This window comes from Lissotriton vulgaris, chromosome 2_1 (assembly GCF_964263255.1).
Source record: "Lissotriton vulgaris chromosome 2_1, aLisVul1.2, whole genome shotgun sequence".
NCBI lineage: Eukaryota > Metazoa > Chordata > Amphibia > Caudata > Salamandridae > Lissotriton > Lissotriton vulgaris.
This window is the reverse complement of record NC_141687.1, coordinates 1166600793-1166617163: the sequence shown is the minus strand read 5'-3', so window position 1 is coordinate 1166617163 and position 16371 is coordinate 1166600793. Positions and strand designations below refer to the sequence as shown.

The 16371-nt window shown below is 41.5% G+C and overlaps 1 protein-coding gene across 1 annotated transcript in view; it reads left to right on the top strand.

The window, feature by feature from the left end:
* The window catches only part of LOC147731747 (sialate O-acetylesterase-like), a 382423-nt gene that overhangs the window by 227045 nt on the left and 139007 nt on the right, over nucleotides 1-16371 (top strand). The window contains exon 6 of the mRNA XM_086956866.1: nucleotides 4203-4250. Within this exon, the coding sequence (XP_086812992.1) occupies nucleotides 4203-4250 (48 nt within the window). The remainder of the gene's footprint in view (nucleotides 1-4202; nucleotides 4251-16371) is intronic.

Here is a 16371-nt window from a genome sequence, read left to right as displayed (position 1 = left end):
ACTTACCTTCAAGGACTACGTTAACCAGCATGCTGGCTGACGAACTTGGTGAGCCACGCCCACTTAGGGCAGAAGAATTCAATAAATTGTGCTTGAATTCGAAGTTAAGTTGTGGATGCCTCTCTGCAGTAGATTCCATGATGAAGAGGCCTAGAGGTCTCGAAAAGCGTCAGAAATGGCATTAATTAAATGGAGAGTGGGCAGGAAAGCTGTAATGAGGCCAGCAAGCTGGATAGCTGAAACATCATGGTGTGCCCTCTCGAAGCGCAAGAGGATTTTTGCTAATCCATAGAAATACACGGCTTATCTTGGCCGTGGAGAGGAGCACCGCTACCGCAATCTGGGAAGAATCTCTGCATGCTGGAAGACTGTGGCGAGGAACCCTCTTTTGCCGAACAGTGCAATGCTTCTAATGAATGTCACAACATTCCAGCCCCGCTCCCCTTCCCTACTAAAGGCTCAAATAAACTTTCAAATGCATAGAGAGGCATGTAAACCTACTTAAGGAATATAAATGAACTTACCTTCAAGGACTTCGTTAACCAGCATGCTGGCTGACGAACTTGGTGAGCCATGCCCACTTAGGGGGGAAGAATTCAATAAAGTGTGCTTGAATTCAAAGTTAAGTTGTGGATGCCTCTCTGCAATAGATTCCATGATAAAGAGGTGTAGAGGCCTCGGAACCCGTCAGAAATGGCATTAATTTGATGGAGAGTGGGCAGGAAAGCTGTAATGAGGCCAACAAGCTGGATAGCTGAAACATCGTGGTGTGCCCTCTCGAAGCGTAAGAGCGTTTTTGCTAATCCATGTATATATATATATATACATACATATATATATATATATATATATATATATATATATATATATATATATATATATATATATATATATATATATCAAATTCTCTGTATTTTCAAGAATTACCGCACTCATGGGGGGACGTTTTCGCAAACTTCTTTATTTTATGTTGAACAGACGCGTCAAGCCTTCTTCAGCGTTCATGACACCTCGAAGATGGCGTGCTAATAAAGTTTTCAAGTTACATGAATGAAAATCAAGAAGGGACAAAACCACCTTAGCAAATATTAAGCACCGTGTTGGAATTCACACAACGCACAACTACAATACAGTATTATATACATTCTTGTTCTGATGTTTAAACTTAATTCTGCCGAAAATCGGGTAAGACTTACAGCATTACGCTGTGGATCGGCTTGTATCCCTACATTGCAAGCGGGTAGGGAATGACACGTCATCCTTGTCAAACAAAGAGCGCCATATTAAAATGCACAAGCTATATAGACAAAGCGCATTCGCAATAAAATACTCTAATACTGATTACTATTGAATATAGCTAATCAGATAATGTAAACATTCGTTTCCAAGGAGGTGTCCGAATCAGAATCTCACCGTGGATCGGCTAGGGTCCCTTCCTAAACTATATTTCTTTATAATTTCATAGCTGCCAGAGTCAAATTCATTAAATATTGGGTGCAGCAACAACAATACAGTTATTTATGCCAGTATTAAAACACTAAATGAGTACATAAACATTCTAATCATATTTAAAGAATTCATATAGTGGTGTTATATATATATATTGCAACAAAATCCTTTGATTCCAATAACGAAGGTTGGGGCACTTAATAATTATAGCAAGTGGCTTTTATTCATGGCTAATCCTCAAAACACAGAACGGTTTCAGAGGACGCATTTCCGCATCAAGCATTCATCAACTAATGAATCACTATTTTGGAAGTGTATTTATGTTGTCATACACAATGCAGAGCTGGGTAATTGATAGACAGAGAAGATATGTCAAAATAATGACATCACCACTTTACAATCATGCCAAGTGGACTAAGTAAATAAAGAATCTAATAACATCAAATGAAATGCATAACATCAAATAAAAACAAATAAACATCCATAGAGCAATCCTAGTTTTACAATTCTGCCCAAGTGGGCACAGTAACAGTCGTCAGCTATACTTCCTCAATCTTACTAGACCATTTTAGCAGGTAGCTCAAAGCCCAGTAGAGGAACTTCTTCACTTGAAGCTCTATGTTTTTCTTGTCTACTATGAATGCACTGGCATTCTCTAGCCTCTGCAAAATTAAAGCACAAAATAAGACTTTTACTAGTTGACCATCATCAATCTAAATTCAGAATTATTTTAAGAAATATATACTCCTAAAAAGAAAAAGTTAGACACTGCTAACAGTTTTAGTCAGTCACAATCTCCTTCATAAGTACGCACATTTCAAAACAACAGTTTATAACAGTAGTTTAGTCAAAGATGCACATACAATTCCTTGCAGCATTCAGTCCTTTTGTTTCTCTGCTGTTGAGTGCCAACATATATTTCGATTCAAGTATCCAGAGTATTTTTTCCCTTTCCCCTCTACTCTCATCACTTTTTATGCCATCAATCATACTATACTTTATGTTCCTAGTATCATTATTATGGCAAACATGGCAGTGTCTAGCTAGTGCATAGCTTTGATCATTGTTCTTTACTGCCCTGAGGTGCTGTAAGATGCGCCTGTGGACCTGCAGTGTCGTGCTGCCTACATAAACTTTCCCATACCCACACTTTAGTGTATAAACAACAAAATCACTCTTACACGTGTAGTGCTCTCTGATCTTTCTGGGCCTGTTGTTTATACTGAATTCTTTGGGATTCTCCCCATTTCTGCATGCTTTGCATTTGCTGCAACAGAAAAAGCCTTCAATAGAGCGTAACCAGGTTTTTTTGTGATTCTCACATCCCTGTGAACCAGCCGATCACAAATAGAATCTGCTCTCTTAAATGTGATCAGTGGGGTTCTAGGTATGTCCATCCCTTTGATGAGGTCTCCCTTGAGTAAGTGCTAATTTCTTGGGAGTATTGACCTACGTTTTTCATGTGTGGTGCTGTAGGTAGTAATGAACCGATGTTCAAGTTTCTTTTCAACCTTTCGTTTGCTTTTGTGGTGCAAAGCCTCCCTCTGTATTTTCTCTATTCTTTCACTCACAATAGATATTGACTGTTTGTCATAGCCTCTTTCTTGAAACCTCTGTGTCATTTCATCCTTAGCAGTGATAAAACTCTTATAAGTGTTACAAATTTTTATAGCCATTATATATTCACCATGCTGTATGCTCTGGATCTGGCCTTTGGGGTGGAAGCTATGTGCGTGTAACAGACTATTACCTGCACTGGGTTTTCTAAACAATGAAGTATCAATATCATTATTGACTACTTCTATTTTAACATCCAGAAACTCTGCTTCTGTTTTGCTAATGTGGCTCGTGAATTTGAGGTTCAGGTTATTCTCATTAATTTCACGGACACATTTTTTAGCTGTCTCTTTGTCTCCGTGCCAGATGCTAAAAATATCATCTATGAAATGGAGCCAGGTAACTCTCCTGTCACTACATTTCTCTTGTGGGGGATTATTCAATACCTGGTCCTATATATGCAATGTATTTGTGGGGGAGACCCCCACACACCCAAACTTATCTTAAATGTGTGGTAAAGGCATATGTTGTAAAAGCAAATGTGTTCTAAAAGCATGCGTTGTAAAGTTACAACATGGTAAAAACCTAATTGTAAAGGCTGTTTCCCGTTCGAATTCTAGTTCGAAACTCCCAGTTCATGTGTTACTGTAATACTGTCCCCAGTACAGATGTGTTTGTGCCTACTCTGTGGATAGCACATTTTTTAAATTGTGCGCACAGCCTTGGTGTTCCCTGAGTGCATACAATAACGGTGTAGAGACCAGGACCGCCTGCCTGAATATGAAATGCAATACTTATAGCTTGCAGATGTATTTCAGTGCAGAATACAGTTGGGCAGGATGGAAACAAGGTAGATACATTGTTAAAAAATTACTCTCAATAGGGAGACTATGTATTATTGTTTTGGCACCTCTCCACATCTTTTATGTATGTATGCATGCATGCATGACCCTATCTAGTAGCCTATGCAAAACACTAGCTACAGAGCACTGTGCAGGAAAGGAGTTGTTAGTTATCCTATCAAGATAAGTGCAGTCACCTTGTCAGTAGGATATACGAGGCCATATATTTTTTCCTCAAAACGAACAATTGTTTTAAGTGAATTTGAATTAAAGTTCATTAAGTCTCAGATCCTTAACTCGTCTTGAATGATCCAGATATAATTATTTCTTTATTCTTCTTTCTTCGTCTTCTAGGAATTCGCCCTTCCCGGAGCCCTGGATAGAAGCAAGAGAAAACCACAGGTCTATATCTTCACTTTGGTTTCAGTCTAATTTATGTCTTTCAACCTCTTCTACTTTGAGACAGTTCATGGTTAACATAAAAATGGTGTTCCTTTAACCCTTGCTCTTGTCTGACTGATTGTGTACTGTGTATACACTTATCTTCTATATGTAGTTTCTTCTGGTAGAAAACAAACTCATTGAATAACCCCTTTAAGAGGGCTGCAATGCTATCATGATTGGAGCCCTCAGGAGGTGGCGTATTACTTCTTAAGGAGACCCACTTGATAGCCCAGGATTGGCTTTGGATGAAATCCTGTCATTTCCCATACAAATTGTTTTCTTTAGGGCCACCAAGTAGGGTTGCGTCACCATCTTTTTCTCCTGCTCTTTTCGGGGGACAATAGGGGTTAAAGTGGCTATGATCCAGGGCAGATGACTAGCCTTCAGCATACACCTGGAAGAGCTCCGGCTCCCCATAACGTCCATCTACTCACCCAACAAGAACAAGGTGCATTTTTTAAGGTAAGCTGCCCTTAACACTCTTGAATCCCCTGACCAGGAGGTCCTTTTAGAGGGAGACTGTTGTAAATAAATAGGACCATTCCACCTAGTTCCTTTATGAAGATGTATTCCAAGTAAGATGTTATCGAGTTGAGCCCCACCAGGAGCAGCCTCCCTGCTGCTCAGCCCTTACTCCAACTGACACTCACTCTCATCCAACATTCCATAACCAGCTCTCACACCAACATTTTTTTTTAATAATTATTTTTTATAATTATTTTTTATTATGAAAGGTATCGCTGACAAACACAGCAGTTCGCCTACAACCCTGGGTCCGTCAGCGTATAAACATAAGGCACATCACACAGCTACTTAGCCCACATCCCGGAGGCCAGGCAGCGTTGTTTTTAAGGGTTGCAGTTCTGATCCATGTACAAAGGTTATCTGCTGCGCTTCAATAAGCTTAAATAAGTCTCTTTTATGTTAAACAAACAAAGAGGTATCAGCTCAGCCATCCACTGTAAGGACTCAAACTGTAGCATACCAGCATGACAATGAAGCACAGAATATGTCGGCATTTCGTCCCAGTACCCTCCTGCCAACTGTGTCATTCGCCCCTAATTTCCGCCCACTGTTCCGGCCCCACCTTTTAAGCAAAGCTCAGCACCCTCCTCTGCATCCAATGCGCATCCAGGCCAATCAAATAGCAATGTCCTCTATACCGCTGGGATATGGTTTCCTACATCTGCCCCTGTCGTAGTCTCTGTCAGTATGCCCCCTCCCCCGCCCTTCAGGTATGTGGTGTAAAGCCCCCAAAGGTTCTTTGGTCTCTGACTGTGTGCAACAGTAAAGGACATCAAGTGACCACTGCGGAACTGTAGGCAAGGGTCCCCTTAGCCAACACATTGCCACTCTACGTTTTGCCAGCAGCAAGCCTAAATCAACCAGCCTACCAGCTGCCTTCGGCAATTTTTTAGAGTAGCCCAGCAACGTCACCGCCGGGTCATTGGGGAATCTCCAACTCTTCAATAGTGCTTATCTCCCAAAATATGTCCTCTCAGAATCTGAAAACACCTGGGCAACCCCACGCTAAGTGTAGAAAATCCGTCGTCGATGAACGACATCTGTAGCGTCCTCTCTCAATCCGTACCTGTGCAGTCTCTCTGGAGTGTAGTACACTCTATTAATGTATTTAAAATGTATCAGTCTGTGTTTGCCATGCAGTGATATGCGTCTCGTGTTCGTGCAGCAGTTTGACCACATAATCATAGTCAATTATTATGTCCAAGTCGCGTTGCCAGGCCAACCTAGCTTTGGTATACTGATTAGCTCTCCGGGACATTGCTAATTTATATATAGCGGAGACTAGTTTGCGGGGAGTTTTAGTTTTAATAAGATACGATAGTTCTTGCATCTCAGAGGGCTCGTCCATATCGTCCCCCAGTTGTTGGCGCAGCGCTCTGTGCACTCTGTGGAACTGGAAGCGTTGTAGTAATGTGGGGGCTTCTTTATCTTCTGTGGCTTCTTCCCACGTTTTAGCGACGCCATCTGAAAACAGATCTCCAACTTTGTGAATGTCCAGCGCCTGTAGCGCTCGCACTACCCCTTTATCTCTTCAGGGGGACAACCAGACTGCCCAAGCCGTAGGCATTTCAGGAGAATATAACAGCGCCCCCGCTTGCTGTTGCAAGGAGTTCCAGGCATGTTGCGTCGAGTTCAGGGAATCCAGAATCCCAGTTCTGCGATCCACTGGTTTGAAAATTACAGCCGGGAGGGGGAGAGGGTCTGCCAACAGCCTCTCAAGCCTAAGGTATGGTATTTTATCTGTGCCGTGATTCCAACTATGTGCTTCCGCACCCTGCGCCGCCCTGTAGTACAGTTCCAGATCGGGAGTCCCCAGACCTCCCAGGTGGTATGGCAAAGTAAGAACCCGCCATTGCACACGAGCCTGCTTGCCCGCCCAAGCCAGCTTCACTAATGATTCATTAAGCCTGGCAAAGAAGGAGCGAGATAGCACTATCGGTATATTTACTAGCAAAAAAAGGAATCTGGGCAGCACCACCATGTTCATGATGGAAACCCTACCAGTTAATGAGAGCAGCAGCCCAATCCAGGTGTCGACGTCGTCCTCTAGATTTGCTACGGCTGTCCCATAGTTTTCCTGAAAGACAACTTCCATATCCGTGTGCAGTCTAATGCCAAGGTACCTAACCAAATCATCAGACCACAGCAGTGGATACTCCATCTCGAAGGGAGTAGGAGCCGGCGTGAGTGGAAAGGCTATGGATTTAGACCAATTGACCTTTAACCCCGAGATTGCCCCATAATGTACTACCTTTCGCAAGACCGAGGAAAGGTTGTTTTCGGGGTCCGTCACGTACAGCAAGGTATCATCCGCATACATTGATACCAAATTTCATTGGTAGGAAATCTGACACCCCTGTGGCCATGATATTCCCTGAGCGCACACGCCAAGCGCTCCGCAATTAGTGTATATAGCGTTGGTGACAAGGGGAAGCCCTGCCGGGTCCCCCTGGGGATGGCAATGGCGCCAGTAGTAGTAGTAAAATTCATTTGTTGATTACTTAAAATCATTACAATCAGCAAAGTACATATCCAAAACAAAGTCAGATTAAAAATATACAGATACAGTGTGCTTTTATATCCAAGACGAGATCCACAGCTAAGCCATAGTTTGCTTGACTACAATCAGTTTACTGAAAGAAAGTGCATTGTACCTACAGTAATAGTTCACAAAATACAGTACTTTAAAACAAAAACTAAAAAGTACAAAGAATGACATTTAGGACAAATTTGACCAAAAAAATGCAATTAAGCTAATAAACGATTAGCAGCAGAAATTAAAGTGCCTTGTGCTAGCAGCTAGAATTGTCAAGTAAACTTTTATATTAAAAAAGGGCACATGAAATACAACCCACAGATTAGCAGCAGAGATTAAAGTGCCTTATGCTAGCAGCTAGAATTGTCAAGTAAACTTTTAGGTTAAAAAAGTGTACATGAAATACAACCCACCATTATGGAGTTGCATTAAATACAGTAAGGTACATTTATAATAATACATTTTAACCAAGCTTAAAAAAGCCCACACTCTCCCTAAAAACATTTAAAACCAATATAAAAAAAATACGCACTTTGGCTGTCAAACCCTAACAACCATTATTTGAACACAATACATAGCCCAAAAAAATCACTGCAGCTTTTTAGATAATTTTCATAGCAGAAATTTCTTCACTAGAATTATCTATATTACAAAGTTTCTTTTCAGCTATAAAAATAACCTTAACAAATTGGTAAATGAGACAGATGGTAGCACCACTTAAACATAGAATAATTGCAATTCTGCAAGATCTTACTCCCAGTTCATTGAAAATGGGCTTTAAGATGGTCTTCCGCTCTTCTAACAATTTTGGGCATAAAGTTACTATATGCAGTAGGGTTTCCTCACATGGCCCACATAACCTACATAAGTTGGACGGCCACTTATTCTCCCATTTTGGAATTCCATCTTTAGTTGGATATCTCCCAAACCGTAATAACATGAATTTATTCTTCATTAAAGGTTTTAAATGAAGCAACAAATAGGGTTGGGGAACCAATTTACCAAAGGAGTTAGCTATTGACCATAGATGTTTTTTTTCCTTAATTCATCTTTATCCATTATGGTAGACAATAAAGCGGCTGATTGGTTAATTGATTTTTTGTAAACCACTTTACTCCTCACTCCATCTACTAGATTTGGGCAATCAAAGTTACGTAAACACTCATTTAAATAAATTTGCCAACTACTCGCATATTCACTTTTTATTATCTCAAGCCAACACTGATTTGCAAGATAATCCTCTTCAGCACGAGACAATGTCAATAAGTACTTTAAAAATGTAGATTGTGGGGCCAAAATCTGTTTCTTTAGACCAAATTCAAGTCTTATATTGGCACGACTAATATATCTGGGAATCCTAAAGACTGATTTATATGTCCTTAATTCAATGTCATCAAGAATTTTCGCATCTTTTCCACGGAAAATAACGGAACCATAATCCAAAAATGGAATTAACTTTGCTTTCATAACCTTCAGCAAGTGATCATGATTTGGGCATAATAGCTTATCTCTTAGTTTTCTAAAAGCAAATGATAGTGATGTTCCCTTAGCTTCAAGGTTATTAAAATGCTGCCTAAATGACATACTATCATCAAATGTGATTCCTAAATATTTATACGATTTTACACATTCAATAACCAAACCATTAATATTCTATTCTTTTAATCCTAGTTTGCCTCTTCCCACGATCATTATTTTCGTTTTTTTGTGTTTATTTTAAGACCATTTTGAGTAACATATAGGTTAAAAGAATCTATTAATCTTTTTAGTCCTATAATAGTTTGGCTTAATAAAATGGTGTCTTCGGCATATTGTAAATATTTAATCTCTTTACCCAAAATAGCAGGAGAGTGGGCATTAACATCATTAAAATGGGCTGGGAGATCAGACATAAAAAGGTTAAAAAGGCAGGGTGCCAAAACACATCCTTGTTTCAAGCCAATATTGGTCTCAAGGCGACGAGTTTTGTGTCTTCCGTCGCCGACTTTGATCTGTATCCATGTGTTGGAGTGTAATAATTTGATCATCTTTAATAGAGTGTTAGATATACCCCAATTAATTAACTTCGACCATAATACATTTCGTGGCACAGAATCAAAGGCAGCTTTTAAGTCAATGAAACAAATATACAACTTTTGTTTCCTATATTTGACTCTTTCGCCCAATAATATCAATAAAATCAAATTCGTATTAGTCTATTCTCCCTTTCTAAAACCGGTTTGTAAATTTGGAATCAAATTCTCTCTCATGGCCCATGATTCCAGTTCTTCCAGCAGACAACTAGCAAATATTTTCGCTTCTACATCTGTTAAGGCGATTAAGCGATAATTTGCAGGGTTGTCCTTGGGACCACTTTTATAAATTGGTTGGATGATACTTCCCTGCCATGATTCCGGACGTAAGCCTGTTTCAAGCACATCATTAAATATGAGAGTTAATACCTTTGGCCAATGTTTTAAATTTGTTTTAAAAATAGCGTTCGGAATTCCATTCGAACCAGGAGCTCCATTTGATCTAATTCTAATCTTATTTATTACTTTTTTGACTTTATCAACCGACCATGGCTCTTTATGAAGGGAACTTAATGGTTCATAGACACTTAAGTCTGACCTGCCATTTTTTATAATCTCTATTTGACCATGATGGGTGGGATTCATTTTACTAGAATCGTACTGTGGGCCCGGGGGAACAGATTTAAGGTTATTAAAAAAGGTTACCCAGCTTACTTCTTCAATATTGGCACTATTGCCTCTATGATTACCAAGTTCAAGATTATTATTAATACTAAAAAATGACCGTGAATCTTTAGATTTACATGCAAAATGTAATTTAGACCAAATTCCTTCGTTGTACGCTTGTTTAGCCTTCCATAGTTCGTTCCTGTATCCCTTTTTCAATTGTCTAATTTGTTGGGATAAGGCAAAGTGTGATGTTCCTTTTGCTTTCCTATACAATGCTCCTATTGGTTTGAGACTTCTTTTAAGGTATAGTAAAACAATGGCAAGACCACCCTGGATTCTTTGAAGTAAAAGTTATACTTTGAGAAGGTTTAGAATTAGAAAAATTAGCCAAAAGAGCGGAACATAAACAAGACCAAAGAGCAATCATAGATTTCCCGTCAGCAATAGCTTCTTGGGCATTTAAAATTAAATGGGAAAGGACTTCCAAAATATCTTTTTCAGTTCTCTAATTCCATATTAACCTTTTAAGGTTAAATGGAGAAAAAGCAGTTTTGATTATTCTAGTTTCTGGGAAACAATCAAAAGAAAAGGCGAGAAGAATAACTTGTGGGTTATGATCGCTCTCAATCCTTGGTACTACCTGATAACTTTGTAATAAATTAAAAAGTTTCTCAGAAATTATGGAATAATCAATAATAGAAGGGCTACACGTTTTATTAAACGTTGGTGTATTATCTTCATCTTGCATAATCTTAAGGTTACATTTCATAAACTCACAATCAATCCATTGGGTTAAAAATTTTCGAATGTGTATTCAGCTTTTTACAGGAAAAAAGATGCATGTTAAAATCACCAGAAATGACTATCATTGAATCTAGATGGTCGTAATATAACACTTTCACCATTTCCCATAAACATGAAAGTTGAGTGGATCTAACCTTTTTTTTCGAACTTAAATAAACATTTAAAAAAATAATTGATTGATTAGAAATTTATTTGATACACTGTATCCATTTTGTCTGAAGGTCAATCTCAAAATGTTTAACATCCAAGTTCAAAGAAACATAAATAGAGAGGTCGCCACTAGGACGACCAGTAGAGGCCTCACGAATAGCCCCATTCAAATATTCAAAATAGCCAATAAGGGGTTCACTAAACATATTCCAAGTTTCTTGGAGCATTAATATGTCAAAGGTTTTTAAAAAACGTATTACATTCAGATCGTCAAGAAGTGATTTAAAACCATTTGTATTCCAAGAACAGATTTTGAAAGGTTTTAGTACTTTTTCAAGGGAAAACCGGCATCAGTCTTTCTTCACAGTTTCCATTTGTCAATGTCGACGGAGGCCAACTCAAATCCTCAACCGGATTGGTTACTTTCTTTAACTCTAAACATATTTGTAGACCTGGTTGACAACTCCTGATCTTAATACCTCACGACAAATTCAGCTTTGTTTATGGACCTAAGGCACCTTTCAGCACTCTAACATGTGGTTCCAGACCTATTTTGTGTTCACAAATCTTTAAGACCGAGCTGCAAGGTGACTTACTAGGATTCAACAGAGTTGGATATTGGGACCCATGAATTCTCCAAACTTTGATGCCCCATTTCTCAAATTGAATATTGTTAGCAATTATTTTACTGACAATTTCATCACTTTGCCAAGTTGTAACGGTTATTTCATTATAAAAATTATAACAATCTTTCTTCTCCACTGATTCCAAATCATCTGATGTTACATCCTTCAAATCTATAATTGCATTCAATATTTTCAGAATATTTCCACGGTTCAAAATATCATAAGGGCCTCTTGTAGTATACTGAGGGCAGAAGACTACTTTCTTCATTTCGTACAAAAAATCAGAGTCTTAACACCCCAATCATTTGCAAAAAGGCTGGTCCAAGTCCCATTCTGGTCGACACATGTCGCATAAAGAGCCACTCCACAGAGTCGAAGGCCTTCTCCATATCCAAGAAGACTGCAACTGCCTTTCTGTCCTGCCGGACATGTTGCATTGTGCTAAAAACTGTACGGAGGTTGTAAGTGAGGTTTCTGTCAGGCACAAACCCTGCCTGTTCCGGGGCGACTAGTTCCGGGGTCAAAAGGGCCAGACGGTTAGCCAAGATTTTCGCGAACAGCTTAGTGTCCACGTTAAGTAGGTTAAGCGGTCTGTAAGATCCGCAGTCCTCTGGGGCTTTACCTGGTTTGGGAATAAATACCAGAATGGCTTCCCTCATTGATTGTGGCATCAGTCCCGCTACACACATATCATCAAATAACACTGCAATATGAGGGAGCAGTAGATCTATGAAGGTCCTGTAAAAGTTCACTGTGAGGCCGTCCGTCCCTGGGGCGCTATTCGCCCTCATTCCTGTCAGTGCTTCAAGAATCTCGTCTTTTTCAATGGGTAGAGATAGGAACTCCCTGTGTGTCTTTGATAGAAAGGGTAACTTAATGTGCTCCAAGTAATCCAGTATTTCCCCATCCATGTTCGACAGACGTGAGGCGTACAGGTCCGAGTAGTATTGTTTAAATCTATTGGCAATGTCTGCTTCTTCCGTCAGCAGGTCACCCTCCTCTGAGTGGATCTTTGTGATTGTGGTCTTGCCTCGTCTGGCTTTCAGCATATTAGCCAGCACAGTCCCCGGCCTGTCTCCCTCTCCATATGCGTTCGCAGTAGCGTATTTACCTAAATGCAGCACTTGGCTGTCCGCCACCTCCTGATACTCCTCTAGTAATGCCTTCATTGTATCTGTGGTCTCCTTGTCCATCCCAGACAACTGACAGTTCTCCAATTCACCCAATCTGCGCTCCAGAGTTGACAGTCTCTGTCGAATGTCTCGGAGCACCCCCGAGTGTTTAGACATGGCCACCCCCCTAATGTACCCTTTAAAGGCCTCCCATACCATCTGGAAACTGTCCACTGACCCAATATTAGTGGCGAAAAATATTTCTATTGCTTCAGCTATCTGCTCCTTAAATAGGGGGTCCAGTAACGAGTAAGGTGGGAAACGCCAAGTGAACGAAGGAATTGTTTTCTTAGGAGTGGGCAAGACCAACAAGATAGGGGAGTGATCCGACAGTGCGCGGCAGGACCTGACAAGAACGGATCTGGGACCTGAAAGTCGATGATGCGAGCCAGTAATCAATGCGTGTATGTAGGTCATAGTAAGCAGAGTAGTGTGTGAAACCCCCCTCCAACAGGTGCAGCTCTCGCCAGACATCCATGAGGTCCGTGATAATCATGACTCTTTCTATAGCTCTAACTGCTGTCGCCAGCCTCCTCAACGGGCCCCCTGATCTGTCTAAGCTCGGGTTCCTGACAAGGTTAAGGTCACCACCCCATAGTATTTGTGACGCCCCACATCCGCTCACTGTGTTAGCTAATGTGTTAAAGAACTACGGGCAGTTGTAGTTAGGGCTGTAAACATTACCCAAAAGCAGGTCCAGCCCCCTACCCTGACATCTGGAAATCACAAACATGCCGCCCGCGTCTGCCGCCAACTGTCGCAACCTGTATTCAGCACTAGGATTCACCCAAGTAATTACTCCTCTAGCATGAGTTGTGAAACCTGCTGCGTTGACATTTCCCACAATACCTCAGGAACGCATCATTGGGCTATGCAGCGGAAGGTGCGTCTCCTGCAGGAAAGCAACATCTATATTATGCCTGGTTAAGTAATTCAGCACTTTTCGCAGTTTACGATGGTCGCTGAGACCCCTCACATTCCATGACAACAATCTGAGGGAATCTACTGGTCTCTGGTCAGTGGCTTCCTTAGTCGTTGCCATCTTGACAATGTCATACATTCAACCCAGTACAGAGATCTGGGCCTAAATCCATCGTTTTTTTGCACTCCACACCACCCCAGTCCAGACATTGTTCTGCATTCTGTCCATCAACTGTGGTTTTTGCATTTGTCACCCCGAGTGGGATGGGTATGCTCAGACGTGAGTCCTATGCACTCCACACCACTGGATTCAAGCAAGCCGGGCTGAAGACGGCTGGAATGCCAGAAACCGGTCCTCGGAAGCTTGTTTCCGGTCCAGGGAAGGCATGGCTTGGCAGTTCGGGCTGGACTGTTCCCATGAGGCACAGGGTCAGACTGATATGCATATGGCCATATCTGAACTGGGGTGGTATGGAGTGCAAAAAAAACGATGGATTTAGGCCCAGATCTCTGTACTGGGGTGAATGTATGACATTGGTCTGCATTCTGTCCATCAACTGTGGTTTTTGCATTTGTCACCCCGAGTGGGATGGGTATGCTCAGACGTGAGTCCCATGCACTCCACACCACTGGATTCAAGCAAGCCGGGCTGAAGATGGCTGGAATGCCAGAAACCGGTCCTCGGAAGCTTGTTTCCAGTCCAGGGAAGGCATGGCTTGGCAGTTCGGGCTGGACTGTTCCCATGAGGCACAGGGTCAGACTGATTTGCATATGGCCATATCTGAACTGGGGTGGTATTGAGTGCAAAAAAAACGATGGATTTAGGCCCAGATCTCTGTACTGGGGTGAATGTATGACATTGGTCTGCATTCTGTCCATCAACTGTGGTTTTTGCATTTGTCACCCCGAGTGGGATGGGTATGCTCAGACGTGAGTCCCATGCACTCCACATCACTGGATTCAAGCAAGCCGGGCTGAAGATGGCTGGAACGCCAGAAACCGGTCCTCGGAAGCTTGTTTCCAGTCCAGGGAAGGCATGGCTTGGCAGTTCGGGCTGGACTGTTCCCATGAGGCACAGGGTCAGACTGATTTGCATATGGCCATGTCTGAACTGGGGTGGTGTGAAGTGCAAAAAAACGATGGATTTAGGCCCAGATGTCTGTACTGGGGTGAATGTATGACATTGTTCTGCATTCTGTCCATCAACTGTGGTTTTTGCATTTGTCACCCCGAGTGGGATGGGTATGCTCAGACGTGAGTCCCATGCACTCCACACCATTGGATTCAAGCAAGCCAGGCTGAAGACGGCTGGAATGCCAGAAACCGGTCCTCGGAAGCTTGTTTCCGGTCCAGGGAAGGCATGGCTTGGCATTTCGGGCTGGACTGTTCCCATGAGGCACAGGTTCAGACTGATTTGCATATGGCCATGTCTGAACTGGGGTGGTGTGGAGTGCAAAAAAATGATGGATTTAGGCCCAGATCTCTGTACTGGGGTGAATGTATGACATTGTTCTGCATTCTGTCCATCAACTGTGGTTTTTGCATTTTTCACATTTATCGCACAGCATTTTCACTCCCACAATGTCCTGCAATTCTCAAACTTTGCCTAACATCACACATTTTCCTGTATTTCTGTGACATAAGTTTCTGGTATCCACTGGAATACACAAAATTCCTGCTACCCAGCGCTTTCCCGCTTGTCTTGATAAAAACACTATCCCACTTGTGTGGCTGGGCCTAGTGCCCACAATAGGAACAGATCAAACCTGGGTAAATGGAAGTCCCTTCACAAGGCCAGATGCCAGTACACCCATACGGCCAGTCAACTGCCACTAAGCACACCCTGCCAGACAACCACTACTACATAAACACCACCAGCTAACCTCCCCTACACATACACACACATACACACCAACATCAATCACCACTACATACACACCGCCAGTCAACTACCACTATACCCGCTCACCACCAGTCAACCGCCACTACATACACTGCCAGCCAGCTTCCAGCACATGCACACACACCCTGCCTTTCTCCGCTCAGATATCACCATAAAGCTTCATGCCACTTACAATTCTAAAATGCTCCCAGAATTAACTGATTACACACACAACGCAAATACAGAAACAAAAAATTCAGCCTTCAGCTAAAGACAGCACATTTATTAAACCGCTTTGGTATAATATCTGGGATACATATTAATTGGCAGAAAGATGACTTGTTTCCACTTTGACGAGATGCGCAGCCCCTGAATTTACATGGGCTTAATTGGAGGCCTACCTGCATTAAATATTTTGGTGTACAAATATATCATAGCCAGTGAGATTTATTAGATTGGAATATTGGAGCAGCTTTTAGAACAAGTATTAATTTTTTAACAAGCTTACCATTATCTGTGGCTGGCAGAAAGGCAGTAGCTAAGATGGTGGTGCTACCAAGATTGCTCTGTTTCTTTAATACTTTGCTGTTGGTGGTGCCTCTCCAGTTATTAAGGAAATTGGAATCACCACTTCTAGAATTGTTTTGAAGAACAGGTAGGCGTAGAGTAGCACTAACAAAACTACAGGACCCTGTATCAGAGGGAGGGTTGGCAGCTCCTGATCTTAAATCTTAATATCTGGCGGCTCAACAGAAATGGGTACATTTGTGGGTTTACTGTCA